This window comes from Nerophis ophidion, linkage group LG03, assembly GCF_033978795.1.
Source record: "Nerophis ophidion isolate RoL-2023_Sa linkage group LG03, RoL_Noph_v1.0, whole genome shotgun sequence".
NCBI lineage: Eukaryota > Metazoa > Chordata > Actinopteri > Syngnathiformes > Syngnathidae > Nerophis > Nerophis ophidion.
This window is the reverse complement of record NC_084613.1, coordinates 77911719-77930308: the sequence shown is the minus strand read 5'-3', so window position 1 is coordinate 77930308 and position 18590 is coordinate 77911719. Positions and strand designations below refer to the sequence as shown.

Genomic DNA, 18590 nt, shown 5'->3' with positions numbered 1-18590 from the left:
CTATCTTGCCGATTGTATTGTACCATATGTCCCGGCAAGAAATCTGCGTTCAAAGGACTCCGGCTTATTAGTGATTCCCAAAGCCCAAAAAAAGTCTGCGGGCTATAGAGCGTTTTCCGTTCGGGCTCCAGTACTCTGGAATGCCCTCCCGGTAACAGTTTGGGATTCTACCTCAGTAGAAGCATTTAAGTCTCACCTTAAAACTAATCTGTATACTCTAGCCTTTAAATAGACTCCCTTTTTAGACCAGTTGATCTGCCGTTTCTTTTCTTTTTCTCCTCTGTCCCACTCTCCCTTGTGGATTGGGTCCGGTCCGATGACCATGGATGAAGTACTGGCTGTCCAGAGTCGAGACCCAGGAGTGACCGCTCGTCGGGACCCAGGATGGACCGCTCGCCTGTGTATCGGTTGGGGACATCTCTACGCTGCTGATCCGCCTCCGCTTAGGACGGTTTCCTGTGGACGGGACTCTCGCTGCTGTCTTGGATCCGCTTTGAACTGAACTCTCGCGACTGTGTTGGATCCACTATGGATTGAACTTTCACAGTATCATGTTAGACCCGCTCGACATCCATTGCTTTCGGTTCCCTGGGGGGGGGGGGTTGCCCACATTTGAGGTCCTCTCCAAGGTTTCTCATAGTCATCATTGTCACTGGCGTCCCACTGGGTGTGAGTTCTCCTTGCCCTTATGTGGGTTCTTCCGAGGATGTCGTAGTGGTTTGTACAGTCCTTTGAGACATTTGTGATTTAGGGCTATATAAATAAACATCGAAGCATTTAAGTCTCACCTTAAAACTCATTTGTATACTATCCATCCTTTAAATAAATATCTATCCTTTAAATAGACACCCTTTTTAGAACAGTTGATCTGCCGTTTCTTTTCTTTTTCTCCTCTGTCCCACTCTCCCTTGAGGAGGGGGTCCGGTCCGGTGGCCACTTGCTGTCGTGCGTCAGGACCCAGGATGGACCGCTCGTCCAGAGTCGGGACCCAGGATGGACCACTCGCCTGTGTATCGGCTGGGGACATCTCTGCGATGCTGATCCGCCTCCGCTTGGGGTGGTTTCTTGCTGGCTCCACTGTGGACGGGACTCTCGCTACTAGATTGGATCCACTTTGGACTGGACTCTCACGGTTGTGTTGGATCCACTATGGGGGGAGAGATGGGATGGGTTGCCCACATATGCGGTCCTCTCCAAGGTTTCTCATAGTCATCATTGTCACCGACGTCCCACTGGGTGTGGGTTTTCCTTGCCCTTATGTGGGCCTACCGAGGATGTCATGGTTTGTGTTGTGGTTTGTGCAGCCCTTTGAGACACTAGTGAATTAGGGCTATATAAATAATAATTGATTGATTGATTGTTTGACAGAGAACAAACCAAAAGTAGTGAAACAAAAATGAATATTATCAACAACAGTATAAATATTAGTTATAATTTCAGCATAGCAGTGATTAAAAATCCCTCATTGACATTATCATTAGACATTTATAAAAATAAAAAAAAGAACAATAGTGTCACAGTGGCTTACACTTGCATCGCATCTCATAAGCTTGACAACACACTGTGTCCAATGTTTTCACAAAGATAAAATAAGTCATATTTTTGGTTCGTTTAATAGTTAAAACAAATTTACATTATTGCAATCAGTTAATAAAACATTGTCCTTTACAATTATAAAAACTTTTTTTTTTTTAATCTACTACTCTGCTAGCATGTCAGCAGACTGGGGTAGATCCCGCTGAAATCCTATGTACTGAATGAATAGAATCGTAAAAATATCGTCTTTGAATCGAGAATCGCGTTGAAACGAAAAAAATCGATTTATAATCGAATCGCGACGCCAAGAATCGATATTGAATCGAATCGTGGGACACCCAAAGATTCGCAGCCCTACTTCTTTGTACAGCAATTTATCCATCCATCCATTTTCTACCGCTTATTCCCTTTTGGGGTAACGGGGGGCGCTGGTGCCTATCTCAGCTACAATCGGGCGGAAGGCGGGGTACACCCTGGACAAGTTGCCACCTCATCGCAGGGCCAACACAAATAGACAGACAACATTCACACTCACATTCACACACTAGGGCCAATTTAGTGTTGCCAATTAACCTATCCCCAGGTGCATGTCTTTGGAAGTGGGAGGAAGCCGGAGTACCCGGAGGGAACCCACGCATTCACGGGGAGAACATGCGAACTCCACACAGAAAGATCCCGAGCCTGGATTTGAACCCAGGACTGCAGGACCTTCGTATTGTGAGGCAGACGCACTAACCCCTCTGCCACCGTGAAGCCCTACAGCAATTTAATTGAATGTTAATCAATGTTGAGCTACATGTATTGAATACATCTAATGTTGGTTTCCCCCCCGGGCACTCTGGCTTCTTCTCACCTCCAAAAACATGCACCTGGGGTGGAGGTCAGCAACCCGCGGCTATAGTGTCTCCATGGCGCTTTTTTACAAATCTATGGAAATGTAAAAAAATGGGGTGAAAAATGTTTTTTTTTTTGTTTTAATATTGTTTTTGTAGGAGGACAAGCACGACACAAACCTTCCTAATTGTTAGAAAGCCCACTGTTTAATATGTTTGTGCTGCACTGGTGAGAGTATTTGGTGAGCGCCGTTTTGTCCGACTAATTTCAGCGACCCTTGAACTCACCTTTGTGTGGACTGTGACTCAACATTTTTTTACATGTATAACTTTCTCCGACGATGCCACAGAAGGACGTGTTTTATGCCACTCTTTCTTTGTCTCATTTTGTCCACCAAATTTCTTAGGCTGTGTGTGAATGCACAAAGGTGATGTCCGTTTTTTATTATTTTTTGGTTATGGAGGGCTAATCAGGAATATTTGGTCACTGCATGATTGCAGGGCAGCACAGTGGTAGAGGGGTTAGTGCATCTGCCTCACAATACGAAGGTCCTGAGTAGTTCTGGGTTCAATCCCAGGCTCGGGATCTTTCTGTGTGGAGTTTGCATGTTCTCCCCATGAATGTGTGGCTTCTTCCCACTTCCAAAGACATGCACCTGGGGATAGGTTGATTGGCAACACTAAATTGGCCCTAGTGTGCGAATGTGAGTGTGAATGTTGTCTGTCTATATGTGTTGGCCCTGCGATGAGGGGGCGACTTGTCCAGGGTGTACGCCGCCTTCCGCCCGAATGCAGCTGAGATAGGCTCCAGCGACCCCAAAAGGGACAAGCGATAGAAAATGGATGGATGGATGCATGATTGCAAGCTAATCCATGCTAACATCCTATTTAGGCTTGCATCATTATGCCTCGTTTGTTGGTGTATTTGAGATCATTTAATTTCCTTTACTTATGTCCTCAGTGTATTTAGTTTATGTCCCATGACACTCTATCTGTATTTAATATTGGCTACATTTTTGTTTGTGCGCCATGTTGTTCCAGACCACAGCAAATGTTAACCAGCTTGCAAAAATAGTAATACATCCATTAGAACACAGCATGCCGTTTCCTTTAACTAGGACACACACATCTATACCTTTGGCCGTTCTAAGACAGTCATTTCCAGGAGTTACCTCACCCTCTGAGGAATGTTTCCAATGTTTTAAAAATAATAAATATTACATTTCAACATTTCCGTCAACGAAGATTTGCCTCAGCCTGCGACACATAGTCATTTTGATAGTAGGCTAATATAGCTAATTAGCCACTTATATCATGTGTTGCCATCATTATAACACTTAAACAAGTCTTTTGATTTTTTGCGGCTCCAGTCTGATTGATTACATTTTTGTATTTGTGGTCCAATATGGCTCTTTCAACATTTTGGGTTGCCGACCCCTGACCCGGGCTTAGGTTGATTGCAAACACTAAATTGGCCCTAATGTGTGAATGTTGTCTCTGAGTTGGCCCTACGATGAGTGCAGCTGGGATAGGCTCCAGCACCCCCCCACAACCCCGAAAGGTAAGCGGTAGAAAAATGGATGGATGGACACCATTAGATTGAATTATTGGCTGAGATCCTTTTCCTGTCTGGTTGCTTCAAAACAAAAGCATTTTCTTTATTTATAAACAAACCAACACACAGTTTCTTACATCCATTTTTGACCACGGAGGCAAGGGCTTCAGTCCAGGGAGGGGCCCCTATATTTCAAAATAAAACATTTGATATGAAGTAATTGGAGCCTCCGAAAGATCAATATTTTATAACATTGATATTGTGAAGTGAATTATATTTATATAGCGCTTTTCTCTAGTGACTCAAAGCGCTTTACATAGTGAAACCCAATATCTAAGTTATATTTAAACCAGTGTGGGTGGCACTGGGAGCAGGTGGGTAAAGTGTCTTGCCCAAGGACACAACGGCAGTGACTAGGATGGCGGAAGCGGGAATCGAACCCGCAACCCTCAAGTTGCTGGCACGGCCGCTCTACCAACCGAGCTATGCCGGTTGGTAAATGTTTGCAGCACAAAAGTCTGGTTTCAGTTTGGGGTGATTTATTAAAGAATAACTTAAAAACCATAAAGGCACAAACAAACATTTTTACAGAACAAACGTAGCACAGCAAGTTTGGACATGGTAGGGCGCAGGGGAGCAACTTGACAAAAGTGTCTTCCTTCCACGGTGGAAGAAAAGGGCTTCAAGCAAAGGATTTCCAACTTTCGTCCTCAAAACGAACTGCAATCTTGAAGCTACTTTACCAAAAGTAGTCAAAGTCGAGAAGACAATGCATGGGCTGCTCACAGAAATATAATTGAGAAGCACCGTACTATGGCGAGTAGCAATGAGCCAAATGGAGGTTACATTAATAACATTTATTCCTTTTTTTTTTTAAAGCATGAACTCCCAACATGCCTGTTTACAGTAGTTTGCTATGCAATTGTAAAAACTGTACTGTACATTACCATCACACCTCTTACTGGTTCAGTCAGGGAATAAACAACTACATTCATTGAAGATAGCACAACTAAATACATACTTAAAGGCCTACTGAAATGCGATTTTCTTATTTACTTGATCATTTCGCGATATTGCCATATTTTTGCTGAAAGGATTTAGTAGAGAACATCCACGATAAAGTTCGCAACTTTTGGTGCTGTTAAAAAAAACCAACCTTGCCTGTACCGGAAGTAGCAGACGATATGCGCGTGATGTCACGGGTTGTGGAGCTCCTCACATCTGAACATTGTTTACAATCATGGCCACCAACAGCGAGAGCGATTCGGCCTGAGAAAGCGACAATTTCCCCATTAAATTGAGCGAGGATGAAAGATTCGTGGATGAGGAAAGTGAGAGTGAAGGACTAGGAAAAAACAAAAGAGGGCAGTGGGAGCAATTCAGATAGGGAAGATGCTGTGAGAGGCGCCCTGGCAGTCGTGGGGGAGGCAGGACCAACCGCAACAAGGGATAGAGCCATACCGCTTTGAACCCGACGCTGACTGTGACGATCAGGAGGACGCATATTGATGCCGGAGTAGCACACGACATAGATCGCCTTCAGAATACAGAATGGTAAAATGTTTTTTATTAATACACATAATACTCTGTACTTTTGTGTGTGTGGTCCAATCCAACCGTGTTCGCTTGACATCTCTGTTCCATAGTAAAGCTTGACTGTCATCTTTCGGGAATGTAAACAATGAAACACCGGCTGTGTTTGTGTTGCTAAAGGCGGCCGCAATACACCGCTTCCCACCTACAGCTTTCTTCTTTTATGTCTCCATTGTTCATTGAACAAATTGCAAAAGATTAACAAACATAAATGTCCATAATACTGTAGAATTATGCGATAAAAAGAGACTACTTATAGCTGTGAACGGTGCTGGGACCAAATGTCCTCTACAATGTGTGAAGTCACTCGCGCACGAGGCATCATACCGCGACGTTTTTAGCATGATACTTCCGCGCGAAATTTAAAATTGCAATTTAGTAAACTAAACCGGCCGTATTGGCATGTGTTGCAATGTTAATATTTCAGCATTGATATATAAACTATCAGACTGAGTGGTCGGTAGTAGTGGGTTTCAGTAGGCCTTTGAAAAAAACTAATTCAGTCATGTAATAAAAAAAAAAACTTCATGTATTTTCTGCAAGTTTAACTTAAACTTACTTGTCTGTTGCTTGTGAAATCATACATTGGAATCCAATCATGGTCGCTCTCCAGTTTGGATCTGAGGTCAGTGTCAGAAGATAAAAGGCACTTGTGGCAGTACTAAGGACAATTATACAAACAATGCAAAGGTGGAAAAAAAAAAAAAAAAGTCACTCGGCCAGCAGCAAAGCTCTCAATGTGCATGTCCAAGAAAAGTCTCTAATTAAAACTCAGAGACTAAAACAGGTTAATGTCACAGAGCTGTAAAGGGAAGTAAATAAAGTCTTAAGCGGTGAGCAGCTGGACTTCAGTCAGACAAATCGTCCTCCCCGCTCAGTTCTTCTTCTTCCTTTCCTTGCAATGTCTGTATAGGTTTTTTCCGCATGTTGACATGCTGAATGGACATGTTACAGCAGCTTCCGATGCAGAATTTCCCAAATCATTAACTTACGGAAGAGAGGCATGTGCCACTGCACGGTAAAAAAATAAACAAAAATAAAACACGTGTTACTTTTCGTGTTTTGTATAGAAATCACAAGTACAGGCAAAGGCGTTGTACAATACCTGTTTGAAGGTGAGAGGTCTTCCTTTAGCGATGTATTGTGCATATTTACATGCAAACACTCCACAGTCGCTGCCATTTTTCTGCTGGGGGATTTCCTGGAAGAAAGTTTACGGAGCAGTTATCACAAAATAAATGACTCTAAATATACCCTGTTTTGTGGTTGCTGGTTTACTAAACTTCAGAGAGTACTCTGTGTCTATTAGGAAGGCAGTCTTCAGTTGTTTTTTTTAAAGAATGTTGCATTTAACCCTTCTGTTACATAAATAAAAATACAATAAAATATACTAGTTTCTGCAGGTATCGGCAAATCTAATTTAATGCTTTTTAATGCCATTTAAAACAGATTTAATGCTCATTTCCTACTGCAGACATTTTTCAGTACAGACAAAACTAAGTACTTGACAATGATAATCTTGAGTAGTGGAACATTTTGCATTAACTGTTACTCTCTAGTGACTCACAAGACTCTTTATTCTGACAATGTATTGTTTATTTTTCCGTAGTGGTACCAGCAGCTGCCAGTTGTGATGGCGACAGCACAAGTTGCTTTGTTGGTCACGCTAAAAAAGTTTGGCATCGTTAACCGTTGCCTGCCTTCAAATGCCGACTTGTGATTGGGTGTGACAGGTAATAACGGAGTTGTTACAGCTTTCCAGCTGTTCGGCTCCTGTGCAGACCGTAGTCGAGGAGCACAGGGGAGACGTTCCCTCCAGGGCCGATGTTTTCGTCGGGGGGTAGTAACACCTTTCCCTTTACCCGGTAATGGGTCTGCCAAACTCTGCTTTTAGGTTAGCGTGATGAGGCCGCGGGATTTGTGACAATTGCCTTATTATTAGTTTAGCAGGAAGCGTTCATCACTCTACTGCGCAGTGCACACTCTCTCTCTCTTTACTCGCCCACTCACTCATGGACGTGACTAAGCCAACACATTGCCATTCTCGCAAAAACACATACTGTACGCTACTCTGAGTTAACCAGCTCCCATGTTGTGCACATCTCCCTTCCAAAGGCAAAACCTAATAACTCACTTTTAGCTGATTTTGAGAAAACAAAGGAAAACCAATCTATCTTGATGCTGTCTTACAAAGATCTACTAAGTCATCAAACGTATAGATGTTTTCTTGAGCTTTCATTTTCTTGCCGATTGAGTCATGGATTGAATTTGCTATCATGAACGTGTGCCCTTTCTCCAGATATTTTATCACAATCTCGGGTGGGCCCCATTCTGCGTTTGCACATTGGGCAAGAGCCGTGTACAGCGTCCAGTTTTTATTTTGACCTCCACAGTTATCTGCCCAAAAGAGTATACAAGGGGAAGAATCAAGAAGAATACATTTAATGAAGGTGCTTGCAACGTCCTGGGCCAATCTTCCAAATATCCCCTCGTGCCATAGTATCACATAATCAGGTTGACCGTCGGCCCACATTCGTGCAAATGTCTCATTAAAGACAATAAGGCGACTGACAAAGAAGCTCCGATTGGTCCCTTGAGGTATTAGATTTTTCTGTTGTATCTACGCGGTTATGTGGTAGTTGCTAGGTCTTCCATACGCGTAACAGCTTACTTACGGAACAAATTACAATATCGCATACACTAATGTAAAGCATATCACCTCGGAACTCTAAAATTATTATCAGCTCAGTTTTGACCAAAATTGAGTTACTGGGTTTTGCCTTTGGACGGGAGACATGTGAATACATAGACGTGCACACAGCTGCTTGGCTTAATGCCAAACATTAGCGGGATTAAAACTGCCCAATTCATGTCAACTAATGCAAGTGAAATGACTGAATTGTGTAACAAATACCAACAATTTGTGTTCTATATTTAACAATGTGTTTTACCTGCTACATGGCTTACCTGGGTACTTTTATCCATAGCTTTGTTTTTAGTATTTACAAATAATTGTATCTTTGTTAAAAAGCACAGACCAGGAGTGGTAACCATAAATCATGAATTATTTAATGTAGGGTCAATAAAGTTCTTTTTTTTTAAATTCTAACCTAACTGTGTTTATAGCACAATATATGAAATACAATACCAGTAACAGTACCAAATTATTGGTATCGGGACAACCCGAGGAGCTAGCATGATGCATTCTAATTCGAAGGAACCCATTTTCGAGTCTCGGACTGACCGGAAGCGGGGGTTTAACCAGGCGGATTACACCTGAGCTAAGAACACATTTTGCTGGACGATAAATTTTCTCACAGATTATTGCAGATAAACAACATTATTTCCAGCATTATTTTGTGACTTACTTAAGCACTAATATAATCAAGGTAAAAAAATTAATTATCCAAAATAAGTACACTAATAAAATTGATTCAATTTCAAATTGCACTTAATTATAATAATAGTAGTGGATTTTATTTGTAAAAAGCACTTTGTACTGAGCAAACAACCTCAAAGTTCTACAGTTTATTAAAAAAATAAAAAATAAAGAGATTATAAAAATAAATAAAAATAAAAACTAGAACAGCTTAACAGCTAGAACTAGTATGCATACATTTAAAAAAAAAGTATTTTTTAAAAAACAGGGTTTATCAGCTTTTTTTTTTTAAAAGCATCCACAGTCTGTGGTCCCCTCAGGTAGTCAGGGAGAGCGTTCCACAGACTGGGAGCGGCGCAGCAGAAAGACCGGTCTCTCGTTGTTCATAGCTTTGTTCTCGGATGTTAGCCTTTCCGGAGCGGAGGTGTCGTGTGGAGGATTTGGGGGTAAGTAGTTCTTTGAGGTAGAGGGGGGCATTACCATGGATGCACTGGTAGGATAGGAGGGAGACTTTTTATTCAATCCTGAGTGGAACAGGAAGCCAGTGAAGGGATCTCATCAGGATCCTAGCAGCACTATTCTGTATGTATTTCAGCTTCTGGATGTTCTTACTGGGGATCCTGACAAGAAGTGCGTTGCAGTAGTCTAGTCGTCTTCTGTTTTTGGTTTTAAGACATTTAATTTTTTTTACATATCATAAGGAACTAAGATTTCTGATCTGTAATACAATCAAATTGTGTCTGGGAGTTTAGGAATTAATTGTATTTAAATTAAATGTATACATGCTTGATCAATCAAATTGTATTTGTATAGTCCTTAATCACAAATGTTTATAAACACAATATCCTATTGAAATAGAAGTGAAAAAACTATACCAAATATTAAATTTTTTAAAAAACATGATAAAATATAAAAAGAATACATCAAAATATATACAGTATAATTCTAGTTTCAGGGACTAAGCAACTGAACAGCTTTTTTCCGAAGGGTTAGGACCGAGAATAGCGGGCAGGACTTTAACCTAAAGTATTAAAAAATAAATAAAATTGTACATGTAAGGCAAGACTTCCAAGTTTTTATCTCATCAAATGGATAATACTGTATAGTGAAAAAAAAATATATTTTTGTTTTTCAAAGATTATTTGACAGGAGCGCTCTGCTGTTTTTAAGAACTGACTTTAAAACACTAGTGTTTGTTCTGTTGGTTTGTCAATAACAAAACAAATATGCTCTATAATGTTCTGCTGCTTTCCAAATTTTTTTACAGGTATTTTTTTTTCTTCATGGGGAAACTCCAAACCAGTTAAATAGTTCTGAGTCAGGACGCATCTGAAGACACATTTGATTTGCTTTGTCTCGCCTCTTACTACTAAAAGACAAATTGTCTTGCATGTTCGCTATTTCATTTAAGGACAATGCATATGCTTAATGTACCGAAATATTTTTTGTTAAACTAAAGCCAGTAATGCAATTTTTTGTGGGCACCTTTATTTAGAAAAGTATCTAAATACATTTTGGTACCGATGCTGGTACCCTAGTGTTAACCCTGTAATACCTTATTTTTTTGGAGGTTCTGATATATTATTGAAAATAAATGTGTAGCCCATTTTCGGGAAGTCTACTCTTAGTTCCAACAGATATATGCTTTAAATTGCATCATGTGTTGGCTCGGCCCGTTTGTCAAATTTCAAAAGCCAATTTGGCCCCTGAGCCAAAAAGTTTGCCCACCACTGCTTGAGAGTCATGTCAGTCGGCACTTTTGCTACGTCGCTTACCATAGTGTGCCTGCACTTTTTTTCTCTGTGGAGTTAATAAATAAATAAATTAACTGTTAATTTTTACTTATATATGGGCTTTTTCACCCCCTCAAATGCCACTTCGATTGCAAGCTCAATACAATACATTCACACGATTATTGTTTTGACTATTTGATTGACAGACTTGAGTATTTAATATCCTTACAAAAACATCAAATTTTTAAATGTTTTAAATAAGCCAGGATGTCGGTAGATAAGTTACCGAAATATAGTAAACGATGCACCCGATAATTTATTGGAGCATGGCGTCTAAAGCTCCTTTCACACTCGCCTGTAAAAGACGATGTACAGGTATTGTAATCTAAAGGCTCAATGGTTCCATTTTTGACAACAGTATGAAACAATTTAACGAGGAAATAGGGTATTTTTACATGACCACTTACAGAGGCTCGCATGCAACCAACAGTCCACTTTGAGCTGTCCAGTTCTCTGACTTTTTTTGCTCTGTGCTCCTCCTTGAGGTAGAGACTGCAAAAATACCCAGCATGTCCAGTTAAAAGCATTGCAAGGAAAAGGTGGTATAAAATACAACATGTCGGTAGACTCACAGTAAAAGACTGCAAACGTCATCATGTCTTTGGCCTATTGAATCATAGGACTTCACCGTCTTTGCTTTCAAATCTATCACCTGAGGGAGAGTGATGGAAGGCACATATATGTTGTTTAATATGCACAGCAACATGCTAAGGCCCCTTCTACACTAAGCCGGCTAAGGTTAACCAGGGTAAATCCGACTTAACCTTATCCGTGTCCACACACACACACACACACACACACACACACACACACACACACACACACACACACACACACACACACACACACACACACACACACACACACACACACACACACACACACACACACACACACACACACACACACACACACACACAATGGTCGTTTAAGACCCTCTCCCCCTTCGTCCGTCGGCACAACGCGAACTAGTACTCATGTGCGGAAAATGCGCACGCAATAGTCAGTGTTGCTTTGTGTGCATGTTCTTAAATTTTGTTTTATCTGAACAATACCCACTGTTGTGGTACTTCAATTAACTGGAATCCAGCGTGCTGTGGGGCCCTATTGTAGTGAATCACACCTGAGAAATCATACATTAAATCTTGAATGGACACGTGAAAGTAAACAATGTGATAAACAACATTTTACATCAATCAATCTAGGGATCTAGATATCTGGTCAGGACACTCTTCACTCTTTTGACTTCACATTCATTGTCCATTCGTTTTTGGTGACTTCATATACTCTGGACCTAGACTTTGAGTCCGCTACATACATGGCGGACAATAACTGATACAGTCTGCTTTGCCAGTCCAAAAGCATTTGCCGTTTTCCGTAGTCTTCCCTCGACGGCCAGGTAGTACAAAACACACGCTACTTTTTTGAAATCACATTCACGGGAGCCCGCATTCTCGTCGGCTCTCCTTCGACAATTGGACAAAGTTTTTCGGTAAGTAGAATCACAGCTGGACATTGGAAAGTTCTCTTGCTGTCTGAGAAGTGTTGTATCCCAAATAGCTGCAATTGCTTTCTCTTAAGGTATTCATGTGTAATTTCCACAAGCGTCTGTACAGACGGAAGGAGAAACAACGGCATGTCTGGATGACTCGCCTCCATATTTCCAGTGGTTGGTTCCGAGTTACAAAACCGTTTTATTATGAAGCTGCCTGTGGCGCGTTCTTTCTGACGTCACTTACTTTGTAGGACGCGGTCTTTTAAGGCGTCACTTCCTCCCCGAACTCACTTTGTAAACGAGCAATTAGTCCAAACAAAGCTAAAGCCGGAGATTTAAGAAATAGACGGCACACTTAACAGTGTGAAAAAATTACATGATTAAGTGTGGCCAAAACGGGGCTTAGGCTAAATAACTATTTGTTTAAGGGTATTATCAGGCTTAGTGTAGCCTTAGGCCATGTCTACAGAGTGTTCTGTTCAAGTGTTCTGACTCACCGCTAGAGCCCAGTGGACGCCTATATGGAGAGGGACTAGAACCAAGTCGTACAGAAAGAGGTCGACGGCTTTTGTCCAGCGCTTCACGGCGGCGTGCCCCCCGGCTTGCCCCCCGACTCCTCCGCCTCGGAGCTTGGGGTAGAAGAAGGTGCTGAACGAGTACACTCTCGCTCCCGTGTCAGAACACTGCTCCATAACCAGGGACAGGTAGAAGTTGATCACCTGCACATTGGAAACACAAGTGTAAGGTTTAGACAATATTAGCCATCTCTGTAAGAATAACACAGATACAAGCGGCTTCTCTCCATTTTTTTATGCTTTAAAATTGTGAGCATAGTTTGATGACGTACGATATTTGCAGTGATTGCTATCATTATCTTATAGCTAGAGATCTACCCTTGGAAACCAAACATTTAGCAGCGGTGCAGCTTCCACATCCTTCTGGTCGACATCCCCCCCTCATGCTGAGGTTTGCTCATCCACCCATGCCTGAAGCTGTTCTGAAGCATGTTTGTCGCAGTATGAACCGGTGGTAGAGGTGGGAATCTTTGGGCAAAAGGTCAGGAAGGTCCTGACCCTCTCGCCACTGTCCACATTGTTACCAATGCCAATATTTTGGTACAGGTACCAAAATGATTTTGATACTTTTTGCTACTTTTTGATACTTTTTCTAAATAAGGGGGAGCGCAAAAAATTTCATTATCGGTTTTATTTTAACAAAAAAATCTTACGGTACATTAAACCTATGTTTCTTATTGCAAGTTTATCCTTAAATAAAATAGTGAACATAAAAGAGAACTTGTCTTTTAGTATTAAGTAAACAAACAAAGGCTCCTAATTTAGTCTGCTGACATATGCAGTAACATATTGTTTCATTTTCCATTGTATTATTTTGTCAAAATTATTAAGTACCATTGGTAGAAAATGAATTATTAATCTACTTGTTAATTTACTGTTAATATCAGCTTACTTTCTCTTTTAACATGTTTCTATCTAAACCTGTTAAAATGTAATAATCATTCATTTTTCTATTGTCTAGATGCTTTACATTAGTTTTGGATGATACCACAAATTTGGGTATCAGTCAGATACCAAGTTGTTACAGGATCATACATCGGTCATATTCAAAGTCCTCATGTGTCCAGGGACGTATCTCCTGAGTTTATAAACATAATATAAATATATATTAAAAAAAAAAACAAAGAAGATGTTGTGATGCCCAAAAATATGGACGTAATCATAGTAGTATGGACTAGATACGCTCCTGTACTTGGTATCATTACAGTGGATGTCAGGTGTAGATCCACCAATGGCGTTTGTTTACATTTTGATGCCAGTGAGCTATGGTGTGTAGTGAAGCATGTTTAGCTATTCCTCATCATGCAGAAGAAACTTGTAACAAACTTACTTTATTTTTCGCCTTGGAGGCGAGGATTAGTGATTTAGAAGTAGCTACAACACTACAGACTGAGGCTGGGCTTTAGCCGCTAGCTAGCTATGTCTTAAAGCACCTCTTCCTGAGGGCGTTTCAGTGTTATTACTTCACTTTTATCATTACTTTTTAAGCCAAAATGCGTCCGTTCTCCCTTTTCTGTCCATACACAGTGTCTGCTTTTAAGTACTGCTCGTAAACCAGCAATGACATGACATGACGTGACGACAACGGGGGACGGGGGGATGGCGGAGTGGTACTTTTCAGAGGCGGTATAGTACCGAATAAGTTTTATCAGTATCGCGGTACTATACTAATATCGGTATACATTGTACCCTCTCTTCATGCTCACTCAGCTTCTATACGCAGAGCTCCGTGTATTCAGATTCAAAAAGATAAGGTTGCGAATCTTCATTTGTCCAAAAATAATTGTCTTTGTCGTCTATTACAAAGTCTGGCATGATTAAAAAACACACGTTCGTTGGCGACGGTAGGAACACGTTTGTTGACGGAAGTAGAAAGTACGTTGCTATGAGCAATAAAATCTATGTGCCAAGGAAAGAAGTCCCGGTAATGCTTGAAATGACCAACAATGCTTGAATTCTGACACGGGACTTCTTACCGGAATTGAAAACCAGTGGTGGTCAACCAAGCTAAGATGGCTGTTGTACAGCAAAGCAGCGCACAAACTATCTGAGTAAAAAAGAGCCTTAAATCTTTCTGCAAAAAGCAGATACGAGTAAAAAAAAAATCTAAATAGGTCCCTGTACTTAATCAAAAAAACATTTGTCGAGTGATATCAAGGAATATACGTTGGTCGCGTTCCCATACATGTCAAATATCTAAACCAGGGGTGCCAAACGTACGACCTGAGGGCCGGATCAGGCCCACGAACAGGTTTAACCGGCCTGCCGGATGAGTTTGCCGAGTATAAAATCAACCTGAAATTTTTGAATGAAACAAACAGCTTTTCTAAATGTATCCACTGGATGTCGCGATAGCAATTTTTGTATTTTTGTAAATGACGCTACATATGTACAAAATAAATCACATGGTGTAAGTACATCGGTCGAGGAAAATGATCAAACTACATCAATAACATACAGTGATTTGATTTAATTTTTTTATCTTGATAGGTTGAAAATTAACACCAATGAGTTAACTGATTAACATTAACACATAATTTATTCAGACAATATAAATAACAACAAATAAAGTATGTATACTGTTAACCGCAACAGGTAAGTGTAAAAAAACAACAACATTATGATTTATACATTTTTAGAATATGTTTGTTCTTTTTTTAAACAAAGAAAACAATCTGAAGTTGTCTTCTGGTACCCCAGCACCTCCAAAACCCTCAAATCCAGACTCCAAACATCCCAGAACCAGCTAGTCAGGTTATGTCGAGACCTCCACCCCAGATCACACCTCACTCCTACCCACTTCTCCAAAGTGTGCTGGCTCAGGGTGGAGGACGGAGTAAAACAACTTCCGCTGAGCCTAGTCTATTAAATTCGCTACACCCCTGATACACCTCAAACTACTTCCATAACGTACAGTAAATGACCGCCATAACCACAACCCCAGGGGGAGCTCCACAAACCACGTTAAACCCAGATTCCGATCTAACAAAGGTCTTAACTCATTCTCCTTCTATGCCACATCAATATGGAATGCACTCCCAACAGGTGTAAAAGAAAGTGCATCTCTATCCTACTTCAAAACCGCACTAAATGAACATCTCCAGGCAACTACAACCCTATACTAACACACCCACCCCCCCACATCCCACCTCCGCGTATTGTAAATAATCAAATGTATATACTTGTTCTTATGCTTTCTGAACTCACTATGTTCACTGCTCGCTGTACATGTCCTACGAAGTCAGACAGACCTACACTGTTTCAATGTCCATTTCTCAGGTGATATAATTGTTGATGACTGAAGTGCTGATATCAACAAAACCAAACCCACCCCATCCCAACCCCGGATAGTAAATAATGTAAATAATTCAATGTATATACTCTGATGATTAACTTGTTCGATGACTATATCATGCTGATAGTTTATATTTATACCATGAATTGATTAACGTGGACTTATTCGGGTGATATCATTTAGTGGTCAATTGTACGGAATATGTACTAAACTGTGCAATCTACTAATAAAAGTTTCAATCAATCAATCAATCAATCTTTATTTTTAAGTTATCGTGTAGTGTTTTTACCAGTCCGGGCCACTTGGAAGTAGATTTTTCTCCACGTGGCCCCCGATCTAAAATGAGTTTGACACCCCTGCTGAACTATACGAGAATTTGAAACAAATGAAGCGCTGTGAATACTTTCCGAATGTACTGTATGAGTGTTTTAAGTGACAACTTTGGTTGAGGTAAGTTGAGGTATCACTCTGCTTGAATTAACACAGTAAACTTGGGATTTTGCACAGAAAACCCTAAAAACAGTGAAATACCTCATCATTGAGCCAGCCGCCTTCCTGAAGAGTCACCAAGTCTCTCTGCGTGATGCGCAGCTTGAAAGCAGCACTTAAAACCAAATTGGGGTCATTCTGTGCCAGAGCAGCGCTTACTTCTGTCGCCATCTCCTGCAAGTAGCATACAGCATTAATGCCATCCTTCCTGTCTGTAAAACTCCTGTCACACTTTGTGCGACCTGGTCTTGCCTGAGTAAGTCGGGGTATGTCCTCAGCAGTGTGTCTTGCATGCAACGCGTGCGGGGCGGGCAGGCTGACGGTAGGCGGCACTCGATCGACGAGGTTGAGGCGCGTGGCTACTTCTGTGGAAAGGTCCAACTCAGCTACTGTTTTCTGCACGTCACAGGAGAACAGGTGAAATACTTACAACTGTGATAATGAGCCCTGACTTACGCTCCACTAAAACGTGACTGCAACACTTCAATCAAAAGTTGCCTATATGCCAACAAATACAAAATGAGTTTAAAAAAAATACCTTTGCACCTCGCCCATGTTGCCTGTCTTCTGGTGCTGCTGTGTAAGATTTACTGAGAGGCAGCCCCGTCCATCTGTTAGGAAATAAATCACAGATGCTTAATCCAGAAGTATCTTTTACCCTGTGTAAGAAATACCTAATAGACCAACCTGCCCTTGTTTGCAGATGCATTTCTCCAAGCCAGCATAGTGGGGGCAGCTGGGCAGGACACAGAAACGTCAGATTAAAACATTCATAGTTATCTTTACTAGCCTCATCCTTGCATGAGGAATTTGGAGGTTCTTACTGGAACATCCCATCTTTTTGGGTGTCTTCTCAAAAGGTTTTCTTGAAGCCGTCACCGTGTGTTGACCTTGTGATACAGACACACTGCAAAACATTGAAAGATAAGGTCATAAAGTGTGCTATGGATATACAAAGTAAACAACTATTCATATGTGCATTTACTGGAAGCAATGGTCAATACTGAGATTGCACAGGCGTCTCTCATGCACAGGTGTCTATCTATATAGATAGGTGTCTATCTAGCTTGCTGATTGTATTGTATCATATGTCCCGGCTGGAAATTTGTGTTCGAAGAACTCTGGCTTATTAGTGATTCCCAGAGCCCAAAAACAGTCTGCGGGATATAGAGCATTTTCTATTCGGGCTCCAATACTCTGGAATGCCCTCCTGGTAACAGTTAGAGATGCTACCTCAGTAGAAGCATTTAAGACCCATCTTAAAACTCATTTGTATACTCTAGCCTTTAAATAGACCCCCCCTTTTAGACCAGTTGATCTGCCGTCTCTTTTATGCTCTGCCCCCTCTCCTGCGTGGAGAGGTTATTAGGTGACCATATACAAGGCACTAGCTGTTCAAAGTCGGGACCTGGGGTGGACCACTCATCTGTGCATCAGTTGGGGACGTCTCTGTGGTGCTGACTTGTCTCCACTAAAGAGGATCTCTTGCTGGCACCACTATGGAATGGACTCTCACACTATTAACTAGATCCACTATGGACTGGACTCTCACACTATGGACTGGACTCTCACACTATTAACTAGATCCACCATGGACTGGACTCTCACACAATTAACTAGATCCACTATGGACTGGACTGTCACACTATTAACTGGATCCACTACGGACTGGACTCTCACACTATTAACTAGATCAACTATGGACTGGACTCTTACACTATGGACTGGACTCTCACACTATTAACAAATCCACCATGGACTGGACTCTCACAATCTAACTAGATCCACTATGGACTGGACTCTCACACTATTAACTAGATCCACTATGGACTGGACTCCCACACTATTAACTAGATCCACTACGGACTGGACTCTCACACTATTAACTAGATCCACTATGGACTGGACTCTCACACTATTAACTAGAGCCACTATGGACTGGACTCTCACACTATTAACTAGAGCCACTATGGACTGGACTCTCACACTATTAACTAGATCCACTATGGACTCGACTCTCACACTATTAACTGATCCACTATAGACT

The 18590-nt window shown here is 41.2% G+C and overlaps 1 protein-coding gene across 1 annotated transcript in view; it reads right to left on the bottom strand.

The window, feature by feature from the left end:
- Positions 1–4446: 4446 nt before the first annotated feature.
- Positions 4447–18590, bottom strand: part of senp2 (SUMO specific peptidase 2) — a 30479-nt gene continuing 16335 nt past the window's right edge. The window contains exons 8-17 of the mRNA XM_061896127.1: positions 17368–17450; positions 17231–17279; positions 17082–17154; positions 16796–16939; positions 16586–16717; positions 12682–12903; positions 11262–11341; positions 11097–11181; positions 6623–6718; positions 4447–6528 (exon numbers count right to left, since the gene is read on the bottom strand). Coding sequence (XP_061752111.1) covers positions 6466–6528; positions 6623–6718; positions 11097–11181; positions 11262–11341; positions 12682–12903; positions 16586–16717; positions 16796–16939; positions 17082–17154; positions 17231–17279; positions 17368–17450 — 1027 coding nt within the window. The 3' untranslated portion in view covers positions 4447–6465. The remainder of the gene's footprint in view (positions 6529–6622; positions 6719–11096; positions 11182–11261; positions 11342–12681; positions 12904–16585; positions 16718–16795; positions 16940–17081; positions 17155–17230; positions 17280–17367; positions 17451–18590) is intronic.